This window comes from Alexandromys fortis, unplaced genomic scaffold (genome assembly GCF_014885135.2).
Source record: "Alexandromys fortis isolate MF-2015 unplaced genomic scaffold, M_Fortis_MF-2015_v1.1 scaffold_53, whole genome shotgun sequence".
Taxonomy (NCBI): Eukaryota; Metazoa; Chordata; class Mammalia; order Rodentia; family Cricetidae; genus Alexandromys; species Alexandromys fortis.
This window is the reverse complement of record NW_026067939.1, coordinates 2,536,082-2,563,855: the sequence shown is the minus strand read 5'-3', so window position 1 is coordinate 2,563,855 and position 27,774 is coordinate 2,536,082. Positions and strand designations below refer to the sequence as shown.

Below are 27,774 nucleotides of genomic sequence, written 5' to 3'. Positions count from 1 at the left end.
CTCCCTCCCTCCCTCCCTCCCTCCCTCTCCCTCTTTCCCTTCTCTCTTTCTTTAAGATCTATTTGATTTTTATTTATGTGTATGTGTATGTCAGTCAAATGTATTCCTCTGCCTTCAGAGGCCAGAGAAGGGTGTTAGATCCCTTGGTACTGGAGTTACAGGCATTTGTGAGCTGGGTGCCAGAATCCAAACTTTGGTCCTCTTGAGGAGCAAGCAGCAAGGGCTCTTAAACTTTGAGTCATCTTTCTTGCCCAAGTAAGGTCTTTGAAGTCCTCTTTCAAAGACTGATTTTATGGAGGATGGTAACTGTTGTACACATTTGTACTAAAAGCAGAACATGGTGTACGCTGATATATACGTGGTTTTGGTAAGACTGGAGGAAATCTTTTGTTTTCATCCTTGGTAACCCATTCTTACTGCGATGTGTGTTGCAAATCGTGATTGAGGATTCCTTATTTGCTTAGCTTTGTACCTGCAAAGGAGTGTGCACTATCAGGTTTGGGGAAAAGAGAAGAGGGCTCCGTGTCTCCTAAGACTTCACTGAGCTGTTCCTTCCATTTCACTTTAACCAAATCAGTTTCTGGTGATAGGGAACAATTAGGGAGGCAGCACAAAGCAGTTATACAGGTAATTCAAGTCTTAGGTTATTCAGGCTCTGATGGCCAAGTGCTTTGTCATCACGTGCGTATGTCCACTGCAACAGATGACAATGGGACACTCAAGGTTGAGTGGGTAGATAAATGCAAAGCTAAACGAACATTCAGTATATTGTGGCCCGTACACCCCTCACTGAGAGACTGATGGGTTTGCCTGGGTGATACTTGGTCAGGGGAAACAGGTACATTTATTGACAGAAGTGACTGAATCTGCTCTCGAATTGACAAGATTTTCCTGGCAATGTGCTGAGGACAGAAAAGGAGAAGGAAAGAAAGGGCAGTGTGTAGGTTTTATTTTGCTGGAGTCAAATAGTCTCAAAAGAAGGTGGGGTTAACTTAGCTAGCAGGTCTGGTGGTATCAGTCTATGATTGGTTGGCCTGTGTTTTGGCCCCTGGCAAGACAGCACATCATGGCAGGCATGTATAGGAGAGCAAGGCCTGTGCACATCACAAGCCATGGAGTGCAGAGAAAAAGATGGGGACCTATGGACCTAGTCAGGGTGTGTCCTCAATGACCTGCTAGGCCCTACATATCATAGGTCCCACCAGTCCCCCAATAGTTGCTAGATGCTAGCAACCAAGACTTTAAAACATGAATCTTCCACCTCACCCCGGTGTGCGTGTGTGTGTGTGTGTGTGTGTGTGTGTGTGTGTGTAAAACTTAATCTAAACAATAACAAGTAAATGGTATATAGACAATAGTGGACTTTGAGTCAGATGCACAGAAGTGTGGATGGTACAATAATTCAAATCTTCACTCTGGTATAAACAGATTTCTATCCCCAGAGAAACAGATTTCTTAATTCTTTGCTAATTCTTTGTACAGAAATAGCCGATGAATGTTGCCGGTGAATCAAAATCTTCCACCACCTCCCCAGATCCCTGCAGCCTCACCTTACAAGCAGGTGGAGGGCCTTACTTACCAATTGTCTTCTTAGTTACTCTCCCAAAGGTTGAGTAACTTTGAGCAAACTTTCCTTCCCCCCTTTCTCCACTGATTTCACTTCTCCCCAGCTCAGCCTACTCTGCTTTTTTTCTGGCTTGCACAGAGTTGCTCTTTTAGTTCTGACTTGACCTTTGTGTTTAAAGAGTTTAAAGACAGTTGATCATGCCTTAGCTCAGATGCCGTAGCACAGTATGATCGCGTAAAGTGGCTTAAACCACAGATACTTAGCTTTTACAGTGCAGGGGCTGCAAAATCCAAGATGAACTGACAAGTTCTTGGGGAGATTTTGTATGACTTTCCCTTGGGAGATGTGAAGAGCTATCCATCCATCCATCCCACGTAGGGCACTGAGAGCAGAAAAAAAGGAACGGTTTCAGCCAGATCTTGCTCAGTGAACTGGTGCATTTATGAGGGTTACTTTCAGAAGCATCAGTGATCAAAGGAGGCTGACTCACTCACTGAACCGGCCGCCCAGCGGGAGTGAGGCTCACAGGAGCAGTTATTGCTGGGTCTCCCACAACCACATGCAGACTGCTTCACTGAGTCCTCTTCTCTTCTGCTTGATCATTTTCTGCACCTATTCTCTTGTGGGGAAAGCCTTGTGGGTCTACTAAGTTACCTTAACCTGCAAGCCTCCCTCTAGCAAAGACATGCTTCCCCACAGGGAATAAATAAGCTACACCGCATCATTCTTTTCCTGGCTCTTTTTTTGTTTGTTTGTTTTGTTTTTTTCAAGATAGGGTTTCTCTGTAGCTTTGGAGCCTGTCCTGGAACTAGCTCTTGTAGACCAGGCTGGCCTCGAACTCACAGATATCCACCAGCCTCTACCTCCCGCGTGCCGGGACTAAAGGTGTGCACCACCACCACTGTCTTCCTAGCTCTTGTCTTATCATTGTCTCTTTTATAAGGCAAAGGGAAGGGATGGTGAGGAGGAATGGAATGAGGGAAGGGGAAGCCCTCTTCTTTTAAGAACACCAATTTCCTTACTCTCAAGACTTCATCTGCTCAGGGGTCTCTCAAAGGTCCCATCTCTAAGGTAGCAGAATTGGCTTTTGGTTTCCTTACAAATTAAGTACCCTATCATAGAAGAACATTTGATTTGGGGGCTGCCAGATTACTATAACCAGGTAACGTGTCCAATAAAGGAATGTATTTTGTCAGTGCAGATTTCATTGCATTTCCTAATTCTAACATAGGTGGGTACAGGAATGCTATGAAAACTTTGAATAGTTTTTGATTTTTGTGCTACTTGAATTTTTAATATTTCTATAAAATCTGAATTTTTAGATATATGCATATCTTTTCTTCAGATGCCAGGTGGTGATATAAATGTTGTAATTTAGGTGTGTGCCCATAGTGGATCCTGGATGGAACGGGCTTCTTACTAAGAATATAATTCTGCTTGAGAGCTTAAGTCTAAACCCAGGTCGTGCAATGTGTGCAATACTCAAATACTTGAAATAGAAGTTGTCTTGGTGAGGAAAAACAAAAAGGTCAGCTCATTAGCCTCCTTTGGCATACACGATGGCTTTTGATGGCAGGTAGGCTTAGTGACTTCTGTGGACCCAAACCTCACATTTGGTGTTTTGCCTTATGGTGTGCAGTTTACGTTTCTGTGTTGGTTTTCCTTTTCTTTTTATCTTTTTTCCTCTTCCCTTTATCCCATCCTCTCTTGGGGGATCTAATTCAGCGCCCTGTCTATCTAAGTGTTGTAGGCAAATATTCTGTTACTATATCTCCATGCCAGCTTTCCTAAACAATATTCCTATTACTTCATCTCCTCCCACCATCATATTCCCCCCAAACTATAGTTTTGTGTGATACTTTCTTGGTTGCATTGGGGTAAAGTGGATGTGTTGAAGATATCTTTCATGGATATCTTGGCATGCAACCTAAAGCTGTTGAATCGCATCATTTTTTTTCTAGTAAAGACTCTCTGCTCCCTACCTCCAAGAGCTCAGATCTGACATTGCTGAGGTTTGTTTTCATCATTTAAAAAATCTGCTACTAACCGTGTCTGTTTGATAGGGCAGGAATTCAGCTAGCTATGTCAAGTACTCTGTTTCTGACTGATATAAAGAAAAGGAGTATTTGGAAGAATATTGGGAAACTTGTAGAAGTCAGGGCATGATGTAGTTTCTTGTCATTCTTAGAGCAGGAAACGTGACATCTGTAGCAGCGTGGGAAGACCAATCAGGGCATCCTGCAGAGCTCAGTTGTTGAAATGACCAAACCCATTTTAGTCAATGATCCACTCGAGATTTGAGGTTCTTCTGAAAAAGTCCATTTGCTCTAAACTTAAGTCAGCTGCCTGTTCCTTGGCGAGATGATTGACAGGCCACCAAAGATACACAAAGTTTGTGAGGAGTGTCTCTAAAGAAAAAGGAGGACAGAGCAGATGTCTACTTACAGGGAAATTGATCTCAAGACACACTAGGTGTAAATAAGAACTTGAGGGTACCCTGTAAGTAGTTTGAATATTGCCTAAATCAAAGTACTGAGTTATTGCTCTAGATGGAAAAATCTGAGCAGCCCAAATGCATCAACAGTTGTGAAAATTTGTTTCTTGATTACATAAGACGTGTATTTGACTTTTCAAACACATAGAAATCTGACAGGAATACACATGGAATCATCATCCAACCCTCCCAACTGGCTTTGGGTCAATCCTGTGTCTGTGGTCACATTTTAGAGCACTTTTACAGGTGTTTTATACAGCTGGTTGTATAAAAACTCACGTGATTTCCTGTGTGAAAGCTTGCCTTAGAAATATAAATTCAGGTGTCAGTCCATCATCTGTCTTACACAGACAACAAAAGATAGCTACGTGCAACAACAATACATTATTTATCTGGAAATAGAATTGATTATTTTTAAAGAGCCAGGCTAGAGTGTTCATTTAAGATGCACAGAAAATGGCAACAGCAACCATAATTCTTATCCAAGTCCAATGTGATGGCTCATATGTGTAATCCCAGTGCTCAGGAGACTGAGGTAAGATGGTCGCTGTGAATTTAAGGCCACCGTGAAGCTACATGGGGAATACCAGGACAACCTAGCCTACAGTGTGTGACTCCTATCCCCCCCCCCCAAAAAAAAACAAAAAATTTTTTTTGCTTTTGTCATAAGACTCGTTTACTGGTGTAAGCTTGAGGAATAGGTTCCTTAACAAGTCTGTTTTCAGGTAACCTCTGCCAAACATGTCGTCTGATCCTTGGGGTCTTGGAATGAATCAAGTTCTTTTGACCGTAAGTGTTGCATGCAGGTATGCCTTTGCATTGTGTGAAGCTGAATGTGCTCTCATCTCTTGCAGTTGAAAGATGCATGAGTGTAATGCAGTCTGGGACACAGATGATCAAGCTGAAGCGTGGCTCCAAGGGCCTCGTTCGCCTCTTCTACCTGGATGAGCACCGGACCCGCCTCCGATGGCGCCCCTCTCGGAAGAGTGAGAAGGCAAAAAGTAAAACCAACCTTCGATTTCATTGCTTTGATTGGCACATGGGTAATGCATAATAGTGCAGATAATGGGAGGTGCTGAGTAGGCTCTGTGGAGGCTTCGTATCTGTGGATATGAAGGTTGGGGTCAGCTGATCATAAAACAAGAAGTGACAATGATCTTTGGGGATTGGAAAACCATGAAGGCTTTCTTGTCGATAAATGTTGTAAATGCTAATATTTCTCCTATGTTGGAGATTTGCCATGTTTTATTTTAATTGGGATATCAAGTGTCATGGCTTGAGATTTTTTCCTGTGAAAGGTAAGGAATATTATCAATCCAGTGGACTTCAGAGTCTGTTGTATACTCCTCCAGACAATCAACTAATCCATGACTTAGCCATAGTGTTTAAATGGTTACAGTTTATTTCTCCTATCTGTGCTCTCTATAGTACCAGTATTACTCTAGAGACACAGACTAGTAGACAGATAGCTACTTCGGTAAACATAGGCAGATGAGATTAATAAAAGGAAATGACTGTGTTTCTGGAGGTTAAACAGCGACGTAATGTATGTGCCCACTGCCTGCTGGACAACCACAGAAATCAGCAATACGGCTCAGCCCAAGGCTCCAGACCTGCAACCAGGGGAAGGGATGGTGTGAGTCTCAGTTCTAGGGTGAAGGCCTGAGCTCCCTAGGTACTGTAGATTCAAGTCCCATAGTCCAAGGGCCCGAATCCATGAAATTTTCATATCAGGAGATGAATGTCTCAATTCCAGGAGGGAGAAAATTCACTTTTATCTTCTCCCTTTTCTTCTATCTGGGCTCTTTGCTGATTGGATGCAGCCCACTCCTGTTGGGTGAACATGACTTTCTTATTCAGGCCATTTATTCAAATACCAATTTCTTTCACACTAACTCCCCTAGACATGCCCAGCAATGATGCTGTCCTTGGTATCTGGGCATCTCTTTATCGAGTGTGTTGGCACTAATTGTTATAATACCTTCTGGATTTAGCACCAAGTTCGTGTTGGATCTCCATGCAGTCGCTCTCATCGAATGTTAATGCCTTTGGTCAAAAATCTCTTTGCCCTTAGCAAGTGTGGGCTGTTTCGCTTCTTATTCTGTTTCCTGGACTGGTCACTGCTATCCCTGGTGCTGATGTTGCAATCAAAGCATTAGTAACATGACTTCAACTACTCTGTACCACACAAAAAAATTAATTATTTAAAAATTAATTTAATTAAAAATAGATAGGGACTCCCTCTCTCTCTTCTTCCACCTTCTCTTAGTGGCTTAGCTCTGTCAGGATTTTTCCTTTGGACATCAGATGATTTCTCTGTGTGTCATGCAGGGAATGAGTTGATACCGAAGTACAACCAGAACCCAGCCCATGAGGCAGAATGAGGGGTACAGTAAACGGCAGTTAGTAGGACATGGAACATTTCTCATCATTCCCTTAAAATATACACGCAGCATGTATAGTACGTAATAGTTCTTCTCTGGTGCAATCCTTAAGTGTCTGTCTGTTAACCTTCCTGAATTATGTGATTCTCTACCTGTTGATCCTTAAGATCTAGCCTTTGTCTACCTCTCCAGCTTCATCTCCCTCTATTCTATCTCTGAGCATTTCAGGCCAGCATTCTTGCAATGGGCTGTGGTTTCTGCCTGCCTTTCCCTTCCTCCTTCCCACTTTTCCAAGCCACACTGTCCCTATATTTCCCCCGTGAGTCACATCAAATTCTACTACTTCCTTTGTATGGTAATCTTAAATACAACTTTCAATTCCGTTTGAGCATATTTCCCTACATAAATATGTAAACTACATCTGAACTATTTATTAGCCACCTTTTTTACTAGTCTTCTTGCCTTAATAGGCATCTCTGTTTCTTTCCTGTAAGTCTCAACACACTGTGAGTGATTGCCTTGGGATGACATTGTCAAGAATGCCCCCAAAAGGTAAATTCTTTGAGGCCAGTTTTGCATATTTTGTCTTAAAAAGCACTACTTATTGGCAATTTTTTTTTATTCTTTAGAATGCTTCCAATAATTATACATGTCTTGTTTCCTAGTCACTACAGCTAAATGTCTTCACCTGCCATTTAACGGTGTGTCTTACTTCTCTTACAGTACTGATTGATTCCATCTACAAAGTCACGGAGGGCAGGCAGTCTGAAATCTTCCACAGACAGGCCGAGGGGAACTTCGATCCCAGCTGCTGCTTCACCATCTACCATGGCAACCACATGGAGTCCCTGGACCTCATTACCTCCAACCCAGAGGAGGCACGCACCTGGATCACAGGCCTTAAGTATCTGATGGCTGGCATCAGTGATGAGGACTCCCTTGCCAAGAGGCAGAGGACCCACGACCAATATCCTTTCTTAGAATGCCGTGTTTGCTTTGTATGCTTGTGTGTGCCCCTGTGTGTGTGTGTGTGTGTGTGTGTGTGTGTGTGTGTGTGTGGTATATGTACACAAAGTGAGAATTAAAGTGAACTTTGTTTTTTTCCATATTTGTGAGGTCTGAAGCATCTCTCTTTGCTGTCTGTTTTTCTGTCTCTTGAACTATCCTCTGTCCCTTGTGTGCTCATTCCCAGGGCATGAATAAGTAAAACCAAAGAGCTCAGAAACAGAATTCTGAAAATTGAATGTAGCTTCACAATCAGAGAGGGCCCCTATTAGAGATGATTGCATTTTTTTTTTAGTGAGATGTTCATGAGCTGTAATTGGGGGAGTACTAATTTGTATTATAAGAAAATCCTGGCTTGTCATAATTTCAGTTGAATTTCGCAAATAGTTTTTGGTGTTCTAATCATGTCATTCATACCAATTGCCTCTCAGCTGTTTTCTCCCTTTGAACTCACAGCATGGGCCCTGAGCAGTTAGCACTGTAGAGAGAGGAAGGGATTTCTTTTTACCCCACTCACCCTCTCGAAAGTGCTTGAGAAATGAGAGTCCCCATCTGTTCCTTTTTTTAATTTAGGAATTACATTTTATACATTTACTTTTTGAAAATTTCATACATGAATATGTGTGTTGATGAACTTGTTCATTCTTTCCATACCCCCTTACTCCCTTCCCAAACTTCATGCACTCCTTTTTAAAATTCACTGAGCCCCTTGGGTGATGCTACTGAGGACTCGCATGCAGGGTTATCCACTGGTACATGGGCAGCTTCTTGGGCCACATCTGAAGAAATCTCACTCTCTCCCCTCCCACAGCCATCAGTCACCAGTGGCTCTTCAGTGTGGATAGGGACGTCATTTGTGCTTGCATTTCTGCTGGCTTGGTCTTGCACGGGACTCGTGATTCAGCCCTCGCCATTGTGAATGCATGTGTGCAATGGCCCTGCCACACCTGGAAAACACTGTTTCACAAGCCATTTGCTAGCTCTTAAAATCTTCCCGCTCCCTTTTCTGAAACGGGAGCAGAGGCTCCGGGGAAGAGGATGTGCCATAGGAGTCCCATTTAAAACTGAGTGCTCCACATTCTCCATATTTTGATCAGTAACTGGACTCTGAATTTATAGCCGCCTAGTGCAAAAAGAATCTTCTGATGGGGATGAGAAATGCACTCATCTATAAAGACATGTAGAAGAAAGTTCAATACCATGTCAACTTAGCAGAATAGTAGTACTTGGTTCTTCCCTAGGGAAGTCACTGGTTCTTGGTCCATTTAACAGTACCAAGCATGAGTTTTGTCTTGTAGAATGGACATTCAGTCCCATCAGAAACAGTTGGTTATTCTCCAAACATTCGTGCCATTATGGCGTCTACAAAACAGTCATGTCATCATAGCCTCAATGAATGTATCTTGCCACCCTTCTGATTCTTGGTGAAAACCCTTCCTGTGGTCCTGCCCTGCTGATGAGACACACAATGAATGCACTTCTTCCAAAGACACCTTTCTGCTAGGGTAGAGTTGATTGTGTCCTGTGGTCTTTCTGACCTCAGTTCCTCTGCCTGTACAGTGAGAGTATCTAGCTAGTCCAGGTTGGTGGTTCCCTGATTCATGCCTTCGGTGGTCTTAAAAATATATGTGCCCATGTTTCTGTGAGGGGGAACGTTACATCCCTGCTGTCATTTTCTTTGCCACTGCCACCATTGTCACCACCACCGTCAGCACTATATGCAGGAGTGTGGAGAAACTTAAAACTCAGTAGCTGTATAGATCCACACATAGGAGACGGTTGAAGTGGATGGGACCAGTTAGCCCAGGAAGCGAGCTCAACAGTGTGAAGCTGAGCTGGTGAGCCACAAGGTTTTCCTCTCTATTCACAGCAAGCAGATGAGTGCAGGTGGGATTCCTGAATGAGTTTAAACACATGGCTAACTATTTCTGCCTCGGTCTGTTGGTTTGACATTTGGTGAAACAGAGGCAATAAGAAAAACCCAAGCGAGCAACAATATTGAACAGTGGCAACACCATTGTGGTCCAAGCATCAACAGCCACGCTGATGTGCTTTTGATAAAGACGTGCTTTCTCACAAATGAGGGCTCGAAGATGGGCATTTCCAGGGTGCGGTTAATTCAGTGGCTAGGATATCATCAGAGACCCATATCTGCTTCCCTAACATGTGGGTGTGGTCCCTCAGCTGGCTGGCCACCTCTTGGTCAAAGGACACAGTATCTGCAGGGGGCAGGGGGCAGTGTCAAACACAGTCCTGCCCAGGGGGACAGAGTTTCATGTTGCAAATGAGACAGAGGAGAAAAACAGAAGGCCTTTCTAGAAGTCTCTCCAGAGATAACTTCTTGTCATTGATGAGAATTCCTATTGCAGGGCCATTACTGCTTGAAGCCGGCCATGATGCTTTGCTAACATGAAGTATATAGTGATATTCGCCTTATTAGAAGCTAAGTCTGAGCACTGAAAATAGTCAATTTATGTAAAAATCATAGTAATTTTTACTACATTTAATATACTATAGAATGACTGTATTTTTCCAAAGCAAACAGACGTGAAGGATCTGTTGCTTCATCACCTTACATGTTCTGCGATGTTGGGCGGAAAAGAGCACATGGGTTTCCACGTTTACTTTGTGCTTAGCCTGTAGTGATATGTTGGCTTAAAGTACATGAAAGAAAATCCAGCCGCACACAGAGAGGTTATGAAATTTGGAGACTATGTCATCAGAGACACTCAGGCAGGCACTCTGAGGATGGCTAGATGAGGTCCAAGATTCACCTCTTTTTCGTCAGTGCTTGACCACAATTAGAGCACGTGACCCTTGGATACATTTGTATAGCTGAGGTTCTGTAGGAAACAAGGGAAAGCAATGGTCACAGAGGAAGCGATCAGTTCTGGAAGCTGTGGTCTGCACCCGGTTAACAAAGATCCACTTGAACATCCCTGAGCCATTAGCCCATAGGTCAGGGTCATGACCCTTGACACACTGGTAAGAGGCGGGCAGGGACAGCGGGGTCCTCTGCTTGCTTTATTGGACGGTGGGGTTTTCCGTTTTCTTTCAACTTAATGCATTTACTTTTACTGTCACTTGAAAGTGTTTGTCATCGAATTAGTCAGCGTGGTGGCTAAGACATTTCATATTCTGGACACAGGTGACCTGGGAAGGAAGCGCACCTGAGAACTGCATAGGGAAGCCATCCTGTAAGACACTTAGAGAGAGCTGATGTTTGTGCCAGAAAGGGAAGGAAAAGGGAAGAAGAAATTAATAGTAAGAAAAACAGTGAAAAGCAGAGTGAGGCAGGGGGTACTGTTCTTCAGAATTGACAAGGTCTTACATGCTATGCTGGCATTAATTCTTTCCTATATTTATTCCATTGTGTGTATGAGTAGGAACACATGACTGTTTGTGTTCCTACTAAGGTGACACTGTGGAGGTCAGAGGAAAACCTGCCGGAGTTAGGGAGTTAGTTCTCTCCTACTCTGTAGGATGCAGGGATTGAACTGAGGTCATCCAAGGTTGACAACAAGGCCCTTCACCCACTGAATCATCTCTCCTGCCGCAGACTGACTTTCTCGATTGGACGTATGTTTAATCAGGGAGAAATGATACAGGACGCTCACGATTAGACTTCACTTAGACCTTAAACTTTCTTGAATAAATAATAAATACAGTGAATCTCAGGTGGCCGAAAGAGAAAATCCATCCACCTAGGGCATGAATTATTTAGTTTGGCATTGCGGTTTGGGTAGATTCTACCCTTTTGTCTCATGGTCTATGTCTGTAGGATGTCAGTGCCGATAATACTGGCGCCTGCTCAGGGAGGGTGTAGCGGGGCAAAGGAATTGATGTAGGCACTGCCCACCACTGGGTAAGCACTTTGTTAACAGGCTGCTTGCCGCTGCAGTGGTGAAGCTGGCAAGTCTCTTCCTTCTTCCTTCGGAATGAACTCTGAAATCTCAGTGCCCCCACCTCATGCAAAAATGATGGTGGTGGTGTATAGCCTTAGCGTCAATTCTACCAGTCTGTTCTCTGCTTTCTCCACTCACCCCGTCCTGACACTCTGAAGGAAGTTGTTACTTGCAGACACCCCGTTACGTGTGCTGGAAATGAGAACTTTGATCTTTCAGGCTTTGGGGGAGATGCAGCTCGTTGCCTGGGTTTAGCTAGGATTTATGAGCTAAGAATGAGCTTCAATTTAAATGGTTGAAGAAAAGTCAGAAGAGTGATAACGTTTTTATCATTAGATATTTATTTGGAATAAATATCTAATGATAAAATATTTAATTAAGTTAGAATTTGAACTTCATTGTGCACAAGCAAAGTCTTACTGGCAACACAGCTGTGCACACTCCTGCTGCCTCCCATCAGGCTGCTGTCCCGTGCCTGGAGAGGTCATAACTGAGATGAGTCATCTACCAAGGGTTGATTGTCAGCCACTTCACAGATGCTTTGCCCGTTCTCACCCCCATGTGAAATCATACCACATTTTTTTCATCCTGCTATGGTTTTGTCATAGAAACACAAAGCATAATAATAATATTTATTTCCCTTTTCCTCTGACTTTTCCTCTGTAGAATGACTTGCTCTTCTTGATGTTGTTGTTGTGTGTGGTAATGAGTCATCAGGTCAGGGGTTGTCCGGATACTCACATCTTGGTTATAGAACACAATTTGAAGATAACAGGAACCTTTCCCCTGCTTTTCTATGCATACCGTTCCTGGAAACAATAGGTTTTCCTTTCACAGAATGTGGAAATTGCACGTGAGCTCAGGGTTATCTTGTTGGATTTCCTGAAGCCAGAGAGGAAGAAGCAGTCACCAAGAGGTGACGTGAGTGAGCTGTGGTAACAGGGCTGTGCCATCCGCAGAATCAGGGCCAGTGTTTCTTTCTTGTTCTGACTCCATTCTGTGTGCGCTTCATAGTCCCTTGTCCCCTAAAGCAGGCGCCAAGGCCAGCTCATGCACGAAGCCTTGTAGACCCAGCCCAGTGAGGTTGTATCTGCAGGTTGTGCTCATGCTGAAGGTGTGCTGTCCCTTGTCTCTTCCCAGGTCATTTAGAGGGTCTGATGGATAGCTGTAGGGCAGAAATATGGAAGTACTGCTGTCAATGGATCCATTTCTCACCTCTCTGTACTTTGGCTGAGTATGTTGTGGATACAGAGGATTGTTCAATCAAAAAGGATGGAGAGCTCCACAGGGAGGGGTTCTGTGTGGACAGGAAACAAAAAAAAATGTACTAATACCTCATCATCCTTCTAATTCTTTGCTTATTGTTCTTCTAAGTCTGATCTCTTCTAACCTTTAGGCAAAATATACAGTGAGCTCCTTACTGAGCTTTGCAAGAAAAAGTGGAAAGAGATGGGTTTTTGTGTTGCTTCTGTTGTGAAATAAGTCTGGAAGGAAAGCAGATTTTACCCTCTGGTTGTTGTTAATTTGGTTTTTTTAAGTTTCTGGTACTTAGCACCTGTAAATTGTGTAAGTTAATGGGGTCTCTTGTGTTCATCATTCATTCATTCATTCATTCATTCACACACATGCCTTTTACTCTCTAAGGCAGTAATATTTCACAGTTGTAATTTGACTCATGGAGGAAATCTAAGTGTGTTTTGCTGCCACTGGGCGGTTGGTTGATATTTTGAGGCAGGGGAAAACATTTTCGTCTTGCAACCTGCTTGGTAAGGTGATATTATCCACTGGCCCTCGGCTGTTTCAATTCTGTTCTCCCACTTCTTGTTTGGTTTTCTTTTCTTTTAATTTATATTTATTTTATGTGTATGGTGTTTTTTTTTTCTGCATGTAAACCAGTTGCCTATAGAGGCTAGAAGAGGGCATCCCCTGGAGCTAGAGTTATGGTGGTCGTGAGCCTCCTTGTGGGTGTTGGGATTTGAACCTGGGTTGTTTAGGAGGGCAACTAGTACTTTTAATTGCTGAGCCTTCTCTCTAGCCCAGTCATTTCTTGGTTTTTAAACTTATTCCTTTCTCTGAGTTTGAATCTCTGGATTCATTCTTTTTTTTTTTAATTGCTTTCATTCTGTTCCTCTCCAATTTCCTTTAACCTTTGAAGCTCAATTTAATATTCTATGCATGCATACCATCCTTAAAATATGTTATATTAAAATGTTGTGCATTAATTGGGAATTTTTCATGCATGTTTTAAATCTGCTCACTTATTTGAGGATCCTGTAAGTCTCAATACACATGATGTGAATCCTTTATATTGAAACTCGGCTTCATAGTCTCATCACCGAGTCTCACACCTGAGCTTACTACGATTAGAAGTTTGCAGTTGGTAGGAGACCACTATCATACTAATGATAAAGGCGGAGTGTGGGCTAGAAACAGCCTTATGTGCACAGAACATGGATGCCAGGTCAGATTGTAAGAGTCATGGGATTAGGATGAGACTACAGTCTCCTTCCTGTTCTCACCAAAGACTCTCTATTTCGTGGCAATGCTGAGGGTCAGCCAGATGGCCTCATCTTTAAAATAGAAGAGTAAGAGACAGAAAAGAGAGTGGAGCTCTTGACTGGAAGAATGATAAAAACAAAAAAGCATACTAAGTGAGAGGGCACAGGAGAAGATAAAAGCCAGATTGCTTATATTTGAAATTTCATCCTAATGAGATCTTTGGACAGAGAGCTAGACGATTAACACCAGGCTATTCCTGCTGTGTGCTGTCTCTGTGTCTCACAAATGAGGACCTCTAACCCTTTATGCTTGAGCAAAATTATTGAGAAGATGAAGTCAGTGAAGGTGTAAGTCACAAAACAATTCCATACCAGTTTGTAATTATGATAAATAAAAGGTTTATTTATTTAAGGGGAAAAACTTATAGACAACAGCCCTCTGAGGGAACAGGAATAGAGTCTAGCAGCCAGAAGTGGGAGCCGGAAGCAAGAGAGCACACCACTGCTTTTTAAAGCAAAAGAGACCACACCCAAGTAGGCTGGTATATTAAAGGCTGAAGGAGCAAAATGTGCCCCCACAGCAAGTCAGGACACGAGAAAAAGGATAATATGTGAATTCATATACTCGTGTTTTAGTGTTGTCTATGGAGGCTAAGGAAAGTGGACCCAGTAATTACGGCTGCTGGAATACTGTGCTTTTTAACAAAAAGCTTGACTTTTAATTTCGATTAGCAAGACTGTTTGCATTACACCTTTCCGCAGTCTGGCATGCCTCCGGTTTTTCAGGGGAGGGTGCCCCCAATGTGCACACCCCCCTTCTCTTCTGTTATTGCTGTTTATCAAGAGCTCAGCAGAGCCTGTGCATCACAGGGTCTCCTCCAAAGCGTTTCTCCTGATTCCGAGTTGCCGATCGTGTCCCCGCGACGTTCAGCGGGAGAGCAGTTCTGATTTCGATGAAAACTTTTCTTTGACCTTTCTGCACGTGGGTGAAGCAGACCTTTGAGGAGGCTGATAAGAATGGCGACGGCTTATTGAACATCGAAGAGATTCACCAGCTGATGCATAAACTAAACGTCAATCTGCCCCGGAGAAAAGTCAGACAGATGTTTCAGGTATGTGGTCACCTTTGGTAAAACACAGCAATGGCTGCCACAATTAGCACATTAAAATCTTTTATTTCCTGAGAAGCTGGTCTTAACTTGCTCCACGCTGTTTTCGTTTTTCTTCGATAAAGAGACGTCTCATCAAAGGAAAAATGAGATGTCTCATCAAAGGAAAAAATTCTTCTCAAACTTAAGAAGCATTGGGTTTCATCCCCCTGGAATACTTCTTTGCTGTTGCTGTTTCCAGAGAGCTATTATTTTAAACACTTTCCCTGGTACTTGAGCTGTGGCGTGAACTTGGTCAAGTGCTTCTGAAGGGATGAGAGTGCTTCATCTGCCTGCCGCAGGGCTGGGGGGCTGTTGTGAGGGTTACAGTAAAGACCAAGTGGCAGGAGAAGAACAGGGCTGTCAGGAGCCCCAAGAGTTGTCTCTTGTTTCGGAAGAGCTTAAGGTTGAAAACCCATGAGGCTTAGAAGCGCTAAGGCGTTAGAGTTCAAACCTCTCTTGGTATGTGAGACAAGATGCATTTTCCTCTCAATCCTTGAGGGGAGATCCCGGGCTGGAATTTATTCTGCAGCATCCAGCTGGGCTGTGCTTGGGAATGAGCAGTGTTGGGCAGAGACCAGACTGCACTGTTAGTAATGATCAGAAGTTAAATTACAAAACGGTACTGATTTGTAGGTAAATCATATGCAGAATCCATGTTTTATAAAGACTTTTAGTTCTGTGTGATTAAGTCTATATCTTAGATATATAATAAACATAGAAAGGTAAAATGTTCTGTGTTTGGAGCTTTTGCTCTTTGACCACTCGCTGCGCCTAGCAGGGCCATGCGTTCCAACAGCAAATGGAAGCCAGATGCTGGCTCCCTTCTCTGATCCCCTCAGGTGGGCCTGCTTAGGAGACACTCCTGTTCTCCTGTTTAGGGATGGTTTGGACTGGAGGTGTTTGGTTCCACTGCACAGGAGGACAACATGAGCTTAAAAGGAAAAGAGGAAGGAGTGAAACACAGGAAAACTAGAAAATGTAAATTCATCAGACAAGTTTATTATTTATTAAATGGTTACCTTTTTAAATGGGCAGATATGGCAGGTTGCACTATGGCATTTTCATGCATACTTTGGTTGATCCTCTCCCCTCTCTGCCCCCATCACAGACTTGTACCCTTGTGGCCCCAAGTAGTTTCTTTTCTATGTCCTTATGATTTTGTAAACCCTGAGACGGGGTCATACTATGTGGCCAGGCTGGGTCAGAATTTAGAGCTTCGTCTGCCTCAGCCCCTTATTTTGGGATAGTAAGCCACTGGATATGTGGTGAGACAGGTTTAAAAGAGAATTCAGAGTCTCTTTTTAGGCTCTTAGATTTGAAAATGTGTTAAGACAGAAAATGACCAGATACATATGCCTGCTATAGGTGAAATATGCCCACCTGGGTCCTGAGTCTATCAGGAGTCTGCAAAGAAAGGCTTATGTTGGGAATGCAAGATTCAGAAGTTTCCAAATAGATTAAGTACCCTCATGTGAAATTCTTGAGTCCAAAAGTATTTTGGATTTAAGGTTTTATTTTTTGGATTTTGGAATATTTTAGTATCTATAAGCCGAAATCTTAAATATATCTGCTAAATAGGATTAAACACAAACACACACTTAAGGAACAGGGTCTCACTAGGCAGTTCTGGCTGACCTGGAACTCACCATGTAGATCAGACTGGCCCAGAACTCACATAGAGTTGCCCGCCTCTGCCTCCTGAATGCTGGGATTAAGGTGTGCATGCTCATGCCTGGCAGGATTTAAAACTATAACAGAAAAGTGAACGCTATACTCAATCTCTTAGATGCAAGGACTCTTCATTAGGCCCCATATATTAAAACCGTTTATCAACAATCTACATGCACATTTAAAATGACAAGATAGGAGTTATCAGCTCCACAGAGAGGCCGAGCAAGGCTTAACTATTTTTGTGCGCACTTAATTAACCTAAAAAGTTAGCATTAAGCAAAAGTTTTCTTAAAAATTTGGAATGGTTTATGCTAATCTGCATGTTGTCGTGGCTCAGAGGCCGCGCTAATCTTCTGCACGGTTCCATTTTTAGCACACGTGCCCCTGAAGCGAGCATGAGCACATCAGCAAAATTTCCATGAGTGTTTTCGCCTTTCAAGGCCGTATTTAAGTCTCTTTCACCGCTGAGTTGTTCTTCCCCAAACCCAAGGCTGTAGAGCGCCACTCACTTCCTCACAGCTTCAGTTTCCTCACGATTGTGTTCACCGTGAATGGGCGCCATCCTGGAAACGGTTTGGTGGCTCAGTTTGCTACCCTGGCAGTTTGATGACCCGCTCAGCCCAGCTCAGGATCCGCGGCGAACAGTTCTTGTGCAATCATCATTGGGAACAAATAAAGCAGACATCTACCTGCGTGAGCTGTTCCGACTTTTCCTTGGAAGAAAAAGTGGGATAGTAGCGTGGCTCTGGTGGCTGCAAGAGCCCAGAGCTGTCATGGGTCATGGGAAAGATTGTCTTAGGGGAGGAATTACAGTACAGTTCTGTAGCAAGCGAGAGTCGAGTGTCTATGCTGTGCTTCGAAGCTCCGCCTCTCTCTTGTCCTTCATCTGTTGTGCTCAAGGTACCTTTTTGATTGGTGTCTTCAAAGATCAGCTGTTGGCTTCCTTGCTTATTTTTAAAGATAGGCATTTTAAAAAAAACTATCATTGCCCTTTGGTTTTGCTTATAGTTTTCCTTGGCTTCATTCTTTTTAGATCTTTAGTTGAATAACTAGCTTTTTTGTTTTATCTTGTCTTTGAGATAAGGTCTCTTTATGCAGTCCACGCAGGCCTCCAACTAACCATCCATCTGCTTTATCCTCCGGGAGGTAGAAATTACAGGCAGTTCAGGTTTTGTTTCCAAATAACGCATTCTAACAAATTGAGCTTCAAGCTTTGCTTTAAAGGTTTAACTGTATCATCAACATTTTACTGTTTGCTTGTTTGCTTGTAATTTATATTTCTGATGCTGAGATTTGATGCGTGTCTGTCATAAAAAAAATTGAGCTTAATTAAAAAAATTGTGCTTTGCCTGTGTGCATGGATGGTACCTTGTTTGTGCAGTACCGAAGGAAGCCAGAAGAGGGCACTGCATCTCCTGAAATTGGAGTTACAAATAGTTGTATTCTGCCATGTAGGTGCTTAGAACTGAACCAGCCAGTGCTGTGCTCATAACCCCTGAGTCATCTCTCCAGCCTCAGTGTCATATAGATTTGAATTAGAGTTGTTCCCTTTAAGTGTTTACTTTTCTATTTAGAAGCATTATTTTACTGTTCTGCTTTAAGATTTTTCTGTTAATTTATAGACATACTATGGTCAAAGAAATTGGTTTATGTAATGTTGATTACAATTTGTTGATGCTTTCTTGATTGCCTAATATTGTTTTGTATAATATTCCGTGTGCTTAAAAATGTATTTTCGTGATTTATGTGTTGGCCCTTTAATGGTAAATGTTCCTTTCTTGTTCTGAATTCCTCGCTGTTTCCAATTCTTACCGCCTTTCTATACCTTGTCCAGGAAGCTGACACAGATGAGAATCAGGGAACCCTGACATTCGAAGAATTCTGCGTGTTTTACAAAATGATGTCTTTGAGGAGAGACCTTTATTTGCTGCTCTTGAGCTACAGCGACAAAAAGGAGCACCTGACAGTGGAGGAGCTGGCTCAGTTTCTGAAGGTGGAGCAAAAGGTACCATGGCGCTGCGGGATGGGGTGTGCATGCTGGTGCTTGAGAGTGGGCGTCTGCTGATTAGCAGATGTACGTATATGCTACATGCAGGATTCACTGATGAATAACACTGAGAAATAGGCTATCAAGAGCATACCAATGGGTCATTTAAATCACCTATGTAGTAGCTTTGAAGGACAGTGACAAGCTGAAACCTAGCATAGATGACTTTTTTATATTTTTGGTTTTTCGAGACAGGGTTTCTCTGTGGCTTTGGAGCCTGTCCTGGAACTAGCTCTGTAGACCAGGCTGGTCTCGAACTCACAGAGATCCGCCTGCCTCTGCCTCCCTAGTGCTGGGATTAAAGGCGTGCGCCACCATCGCCCGGCTCATAGATGACTTTTTATTTTGTCTGTGTTGAATATGGATATGTGTATTTGCCTACAAAGAAAGGAGAGTTAACTCACTGGTAATATTTTCTTTATACTGTGAGGCATTAGTAACACTGTAAATTTGAGCTTTTATTCATTTATGTCAGTATAAATTAATAATAGTAAAATATAAATTGATCTTTAATCATAGTATAGTTGTGTTTTATTAACTATGACATAATTCTTAGATCACACTGTGAACACTTAATAGTTCAGATAGGAAGTTGGCATCTAATCATGTGCAAAGGTTAGTTAATTAGGCCTTGCCTAGGGTAAGGATTCCTAAATCTACTTAAAGAAGAACATTACATTTTAAATATAATATAGACCGATCTATGTTCAACAAGTTTAATGTTTTATATGGCTGTCTTAGAATTCTTTAAACTCCATTTCTTAGTACAGTAGGGAAATAAATGGGTTTTATGTATACATCTCAAACACAGGCGGACACTCAGACTTGTGACATTTCAGCTTGATTCATTGCCATGTGGGAACTCAAAGTCCATTTCTAAGACATCGTGCCAAGTTTCGGGAATGTGCAAAATGTACCCTTAGATTTCTCAAAATAAAAGAGCTCTTTCTTGATACTTTATAACTTTTAGAGTCTATGATAAAATTAAAGAATGCCAAGAAGTGAACCAACATGCTTTGTTTTTGTCGTGTTGGGGCAGGGTTCTCGTGTGGCTGAGAAAAGTAGCGTATTTTTAAGGTTTTCCCTTCTTAAGCTTATAAAACTAATTATGAATTAAAAAATAATGCTGTCGTCTTGCTTTCCCGAATCATTGCTTCCTTTAAAAGTATCTTTGCGGGGCTAGAGAGACGAGTCCGTGATTATGAACACTGGCTGATTTTCCAGAGGCCCCCAGTTTGATTCCCAGCACCCACATTCGGTTCTCACACCACCTGTAACCACAGAGGTCAGAGGTGTCAGATCCACAGAGGCAGGTGGGTCTCTGTGAGTTCGAGGCCAGCCTGCTCTACAAGAGCTAGTTTCAGGTCAGGTTCCAAAGCTACTGAGAAACCCTGTCTCAAAAAAACCAAACCAAACCAACCAACCAACCAACCAAAGGAAAATAAATAAATAAATAAATACCCTACAGACTTGCCTGCCTGCAGCTGGATCTTTGCAGGCTTTCTTTTTTTCAGTTGAGTTTTCCGCATCTCCGATGACTTTAGCTTGTGTCAAGTTGACAAAAAATTAGCCAGCACACTCAACATATGAAATAAATAGTCCAGTGCTCCGATATGGGTCATTGCCTCTGTTCCCATCTGTTGTTGGACAAAGGTTCTATGGTGATATTTAAGATAATCATCAGTCTGACTACAGGGCCAGTTCAGACACCCTCTCCTCTATTGCTTAGGGTCTTAGCTGGGGCCATCCCTGTGGGTTCTTGGGCATTTTTCTAGAGCCAGGTTTCTTGCTAACTCCATAATGGCTCCCTCAATCAAGATACCTCTTTTCTTGCTCTCATATCTGTCCCTCCTCCATCTCAACTATCCCATTCCTTCAAGTTCTCCTCAACCCCTTTCTCATCTCCCTTCTACCTCCTTGTCTCTCAGCCTTATTTTTAATAAGCCGCTTTTATAAAAAAATCATGTTGTTTTCTTAGCCAGGATTCCCATGCTCAACCCTGTAACTCATCAGCCTGTTACCTGCACCCAGACTCTAGTCGATGCCTAAGCATCTTGGTTGGCTTTCTGCAAGAATCTAAGTCGTTTGGCTTGTCCAACTCTAGTTCCCTTTTTCTCCTGGTAGTGCTTTATCTACTCATCCCCGTTCTTCCTGATTTTCAGCCTTGCCTCCTTTTTCATGCGAAGGGCAACTGGTACCCACTCTTCCCACCTCACAATGTCAAGTTTAAGGATGGTCTTGAATGTGACTGAGATATTCAGAAGTGCAGCAATGTGAAGAATTAAAATTAAAATGCATAAATCTAGTGACGCTAACTTCATCTAGGATGGTGGAATCACTCCAGCCCATTTGAATGTCAGTAGTGCATATCGCTCGCTGATGGGCATGCATTTCTTCCCCTTCTCAGGTTATGCTGAAATTCTGCCAGTGAATATTCTGGTTTGGGGGAATGGAAGCCAGTGGTATGTGAAGTCTTCCCTGGTAGATCTGTACCTACTTTAATTTCAAAATTAGCTTGAAGCTATTGACATTTGGGTAGGGCTTGAAACAATGTCTGTCTATTATCTACCCATCTGTTTATCTATCTATCTATCTATCTATCTATCTATCTATCTATCTATCATCTATCTAATCCAACCTATCTATATTACTTACCTCAAGAGGCAGAAACCGCAAAGGAACATTTTAATGTAAAGATATTTTAAGGTTTGATATTTCAAGCACTACATAACTGAATCACAAGGTAGGGAAATATTTGTGACACAGAAAAAAAAATACTGAGTTTCCTTCACTGGAAAAAGCTTTTTGGGTCATTGCATCTGGAAATACTCTGCCCTTACTAGTAATAAAGAAACCTAAAATTAAGCCAAAATATTATTATTTTAACCCATTGATTTAGTGAACATTAACAACCATGGTATCTACTTTAGCCTGTAATTGGTCTAATTATTCAGTACAGCAGTTTTGCAAGTCTGAAACTGTTCAGAATTTATCAATAAACTTTAATCCATTTTACCTTTAGTCATTTGTCCTAAAGAAGTAGCTATAGAAAAAAGAACACAAAATAGCTATAAAAAAGCATATACAGAAAATGTTCGAAAGTTGTGAGGAAGGACACAGGAAGAAGGCCATAGGAAGGAGGAAGGACATGGGAAGAAGGTCATAGGAAGGAGGAAGGACATGGGAAGAAGGCCATAGGAAGGAGGAAGGACATGGGAAGAAGGCCATAGGAAGGAGATTCAGACGGCCATACTTCTCATAAAAGGGAAGCATGGCATTTTCTGACACAAGAGGAGGTAGGGACAGGCTCGCCCTCAGAGACTTCAGGGGAGCGAATCCTGCTGACACCTTGGTTCCGAACTTCTACCTTTCATGACCATGGCAGAATAAGCTTCTGTTGTTTAAAGTCACCAGCTTGTTGTATAGTAGCCTTAGAGATCTAACATAACACCCCAAAGTGTGTGTATGGCGGGGGATCCTAAGATATTAACTTCTGTCAGAAATCAAATACAGTAGCATGACCCAAGAATCTTATAGTGAAGCCAGGAATCAGCTCTGCTCATGATCTTCTGTCCCAACTTATTATTGACTTGGATTTAAATGTGCTTTAAATAATTTTCAAGATCCTCGGCGTCATTTTCTCCCTCACCCTCATTTTATCATCCCATCCTCCTCCCCAGTAAATTCTCCCTTCTGTTTTTCCCTTTTCTCCATTCATCCGTGTTCTACTGTTCCCCTGTAGAGAGTGGAACACTCGTTTTCCTCCTTCCCCAGGGATCGTTTTCTACTTCTCTAGCTTGTACAGTTACCCCATTTTAAACCCTCAAACCTTAAGACTGCCAAGGCCAAACATGTGTTTGAGGAAATTCTGTACTATCACAAACAAGGAAATAAATAGAAACAAGAAGTTTGGTGGCAGTAGAATAGAGGCCACACAGGTAGAAGGAAACATCAGAAAATGGTTGTTAATGTCACCAGATTAAGAAAATTACAGCCGTGAACTGAGAACGAGACAAAGGAGAAAAGATTCAGAAGGGGAAAAGAGGTCAGAGAAGCTTAAAGAGTAGAGAGGTAACCACAATGGAAGGTTTATAAAGTGGAGGAAACAGAGCAGACAGAACCGAAAATAGAAAACGGTAAGTAGATGGGAGGGAATTATCAAGCAATAAAAAGAGATGGATCTCTAGAGAAGCCAGTGGAGGGCCATGACAGTATGGAAGATGAGCCACTCAGCTACAGCTCAAACTCTTTATTGTGAAACTAATGTGAGAATAGAGAAGGCCGAAGCTAACTGAGTTAAGCTGAGGCAGGATATGTAAGCAGGCTTGGCATGAGCACCACCTCAGGACTTCCCCAAAGCTACTTGGAAGTGGAGAAACCAGGAGCAACAATTCCAACCGAGAGCATTCTGTGGCACTAAACTGACAAAAAAAAAAAAAAAGTGTGTGTGGAAGAAAAATCACCGAGTCTATACAAAACACCTGCAAAATGTAGCTATTTGACCTCCGTCGAGCTCGGCTGTGATTATCACATAGTGAAGACGAGGCAGAAGCTCAGCAAAGCTCTGAATCAGACAAGCGTAGGAGAAGAGGCGGGGCACTGAATTCAGGAAGGGGACAAAGAAATTCAGATGGCATTTCTTGCCTTTCTGCTATGCGAAAAAAATATACCAAGGAGCCATTAGAATCATGGGAATTATTTACGGTAGATTTATTAAAACTCAACCAGTAGAGATTGCAGCAAAACCCAAAACACTTTGGAAATGCATAGCATATTCCCACATAGCATATTCTCTAGTGTTCGGTGCTTGCATAGCTAGAATAATTTAAACAACAGATTATTTAGTAAGCATTATGTGGGTGCTCAGCTGGATGACAAGCAAAGTGGGAAAGCTTTGTTGATTCAAAAAGAGCTTGTAGTATATGAAGCTTGCATAATGTTTAACATAATAGGTCAACAGGTAAGTGTATAAAATGAAAAAAAACACTGTAAACACAAAGAGGAGTGTGGGGTCCATTCCAAAAGAAATATAAGTATTGGCTTTGTTGCCTTTGGATTCTGGGTAGATAAAAGAGAATTGTATTTAGTCTTAAATACTGCGATTTTGACTTTCTCAATAATGGGTTGAGTTATTTGAATAAAAATAAGTGCAGCAATATTAAAATTTGCAAATTTTGTCTCAGGGTTGTATTTGATGTGCTAGGGACTCGTGACCATGAGAAATTTAATCATTCAGTCCATTGACTCTGTCTTGAGATTTCACTTACTGGGAAGATAAGCAGGGTTGGAACGTGGATCCTTTTTACAGATTCATTACTGGTTTCTCCAACTCATCTGTATTGTGTGTATTTACCTATAATGTCTTCTCTTCTAAATGATTTTAAAATAGAGTAGTTAACAGAGCAGAATAGAGTCCAGTTTTAAATCATGCAAGAAGCCAGATTCTAGTAACTGACTTAAAATTGTAACACCTTCAAAAATTCATAAATTTCAGCTATATCCTTCAAATATTTTAGTAGAAATGCAGAAAAAACATCAAGGGATTAGATCTATAAGAAAGCAAAATGTTTAGACTTAAAGCCCAGGAAGTCCAAATTTGTATCTTGGTCCCTGCTTCTTACAGTTTGGGGACTTTGGTGACACTGCTTAGCTATTCTTTGCATGGGTTTTCTTCTCGGTAAACCAAGAGAGAAAACACTAAGTTTGGATGACAGTTGTACAGGCTGGAGAGATGGCTCGGAGGTGAAGAATACATACGACTCTAGCACAACCAGAGTTCTGTTTCTAGTCCTCACTTCGGGTGGCTCATCGCCACCTGTAACTTCAGCTGTAGAGGATCTGACTCCCTCTTTCAGCCCCTGCAGGCTTCCAGGTCCCTGCATGGGTCCAGGGGCAGGCCTGAACTGGAGCAGTGAGGGAGGAAGAAAGGAGACACACAGACACAGACACGGACACAGACACGAAGAACTAGCTGGAGATGGTGGACCGGACTTTCCAATGGAGAGCCTCAGCCCTTGGAAGCTCAGTGTATTTATTATATATATTTGAACAAGGAGGTGGGGTTATTATTTATTGCTGAACAAGGAGGCAAAGTTACTAATACAGATCGTCAAGAAGGAAGTGTCTATGGTGTAAAGCTGGATCAAGGAGATAGTTTTAGCTAATCTTAATAGGAGCAGTTTCTGTCGTCTTAAGGTTACAAATATCTAGGAAGAGAAAGTGGACATCTTCACACACACTGTCAACACCAGCACTCAGACCCCAGAGGAAGGCTTTGCCGTTTCTTTGAGCCCAACTGAAGGAAAGCACTGGAATTTTCCTAGGGTCTTTGGAGTCCTTGACATATCCATGCCTCATCAACAGCACACATTGACTCAGAACTCCACACACTCAAGGCGTCTACAGCAGGCACCTGTGCACAATGTACACATTTAAAAATAAAATAGGTTGTAATAACTATTTTGCATGATATCGATATGCAAATGTAAAAGGCATCGTAAAGAGAGGCTTAGAAATGGAAAGTGTCATGCCATTGAGAAGACCATGGGGCAGGATGGGAGCAGATTCACTCTTTCACTTTGGCTCTCATTAGCAGAATTTAAACAGGCAGTCCTTACGGCACACGGTAATCAGTAGAAAGTTATTTGTAGAAATCTCTTAGTTTTGTGAAGCCTTTACTAATATTTTCATTAATTTGGTGAACTTATTTTCAAGTATGATTTAAAAAAAATCTACTTCTGCCTTGTGTCTTGAGGCAATAATGAGTTCTCTGCTTATCTACCATCACCTCTACCCTAGAATGATGGGTGGTTTGTTGTTTGTGCTTTGCTTTAGATCTCATGGGTTCCTGGAGGTTTACCTGAGGCCTCTGCACCGCAGAACAAATGCCCTCATAGCCGAAAAATTGCAAAGTGAACCAAATTTCAGTGTGATTTCCTTTCCTCCTCCCCTCTTCCCTCCCTCTCTACCTCCCTTTCTTCCTTCCTTCTTTTGTTTTTTTTTTTTTTTTTTTTTTTTTTTTTTTGAGACAGGGTTTCTCTGTGTAACCCTAGCTATCCTGGAACTCACTCTGTAGACCAGGCTGGCCTCGAACTCACAAAGATCAGTTTTTCTCTGCCTCCTGAGTGCTGGAATAAAAGATGTGCACTGCCATGCCTGGCTGTAGTGTGGTTCTTTTTATATTATGAGAAATTACCGTTTAGGTTACGTGTGCTAAGTCTTGCTTATAGTAGGCAAGCTCACTGCTTTCTGAATCCCTGGAGCTCCTTGGAGACTTTGCAGTTCTGTGTACTTACCCATATTTCCTGGTGGTGTGGTCATGATTATGGGCTTTACTCAAAGGATGTATGCCAAGCGAGGGGTCCTAGTCAGCCCATCTTGCTGCAGTGGAGGGGGACACAGCTCATGGAAGTTGCCGGTGCTTTCTCTCTGTTCTGCTTTCTTTAGATGAGTAACGTGACAGTGGACTATTGTCTTGACATCATAAAGAAATTTGAAGTTTCTGAAGAAAACAAAGTGAAAAATGTCCTCGGTATTGAAGGTAACCAGAAGTGTTAATTGCATTTCTCTGTGTCTCCCATCCACTACATTAAATTTTACTACAGTTTCTAGGAAGCAAAATTGGGAAATATTCATGGGCTTTTAGGTAATTAAGATAAAGCCCGAAAGCATACATTTTTGTGCAAAGCCAAATCTATGGTTTTGGTTTCTCCTTATTTTTGCAGTACTCCTTAAACTACCATTGTGTGTGATGAATGCCAAGAAATATTTGGATCTTGCTCAAATGGATAATCTTTCTTTTTAGAAATAGGCACGTCCTGATGATTGCAGGAAGAGAAATTTGGCCCCCAAACAAAGAATCTACAAAAGTTGTGATTTGAAAATAAATAAAATGTTAAAAATCTATTTGTTTTTCCCAATTGGTAATATTTTGGAAACTGTTACACATGGAAGCCTTGTCACCAGTGCCACCTCAGTTTACAGCTAGAGAAAGGAAGACCAACAGAAATGACGTCATTTACTCACAATGTGCACTCAGAATCTAGCTCCGAGGATTTATGTAACGGCGTAAGCGAATGCAGACAGATTGTCAAAATATAGACAGCTTTAATGGAGGAATAGACTTACAGAACCACTGTTCCCGCGGAGACCAGGAAAGCAGAAGAGAGCGCTGGGAGCACGCTCACCAATTTTATAGGAGAACTTTAGCCTGAGGCGAACACGCCCCCTAAGGGGTGGGACTTATCCCTACATCTCCCCCTTTTGTCTAAATAAGACAGAACTAAACCAAATACAACTATATACAATAATAACAAATAAATATAACAAACAATATTGAGAATCAAAAGTTTTGCTAAACATTCTATCTCAAGGAGTCTAAATAATGTAGAGAGTAACTACAATTATATAATCTTCAACTCCATCAAAGATCCGAGAAGGCAATAAATATTACTTAACAAACGATCCAAATGTGTAACAATTGACAAAGACAACTGACTACCTGAGCAATCACCCAAAGTCTCGTTTGCAATGTTGAGTCAACCAACTTTGGCTAAGGCCTAACATAACTGACATACCATTATTAAAGGCAAGGAACTTTTCAAAACTATCTTACCCTGTCTTGGCAGGATATGACAGTCCTGTTGTATCCATTGATGCACGCTCTGTATCTTTGTCAGTGGTTGAGGTATGGGCTTTTCTTAACCCAAAGGCCAGTTCTGCCAAGAAGACAAGCTCCCAGTGGAGTGTCTTTGGTGCTCAACGTTCTCTCGGGAATAGAGCGGTGTTGCCAGGAGCAATTGTGTCTCACTATCACGAAACTCTGAGTTATATTAAAGGCCATATTCTACAGCTCTCCAAAGAGGTTGAAGATTATCTATCTATACTGAGTATAATCTCTATATATCTAAAGAACCTGATTAGTCTAATTACAAATGACAAACTTAGATGACTATTAATCTATATAATTCTCAATATCTATCTAACTTAAAGACTAAAACAATAAACAACTGTGCAATATATGAAGACAATGATCTTCATCTGTAAACAATGT

The 27,774-nt window shown here is 41.9% G+C and overlaps 1 protein-coding gene across 8 annotated transcripts in view; it reads left to right on the top strand.

Moving 5' to 3' along the window:
- Nucleotides 1–27,774, top strand: part of Plch1 (phospholipase C eta 1) — a 180,561-nt gene that overhangs the window by 97,509 nt on the left and 55,278 nt on the right. For all 8 annotated transcript variants that reach the window (XM_050147559.1, XM_050147557.1, XM_050147558.1 and 5 more), the window contains exons 3-7: nucleotides 4,916–5,062; nucleotides 7,169–7,412; nucleotides 14,836–14,965; nucleotides 18,510–18,680; nucleotides 26,169–26,262. In XM_050147559.1, coding sequence (XP_050003516.1) covers nucleotides 4,916–5,062; nucleotides 7,169–7,412; nucleotides 14,836–14,965; nucleotides 18,510–18,680; nucleotides 26,169–26,262 — 786 coding nt within the window. The remainder of the gene's footprint in view (nucleotides 1–4,915; nucleotides 5,063–7,168; nucleotides 7,413–14,835; nucleotides 14,966–18,509; nucleotides 18,681–26,168; nucleotides 26,263–27,774) is intronic.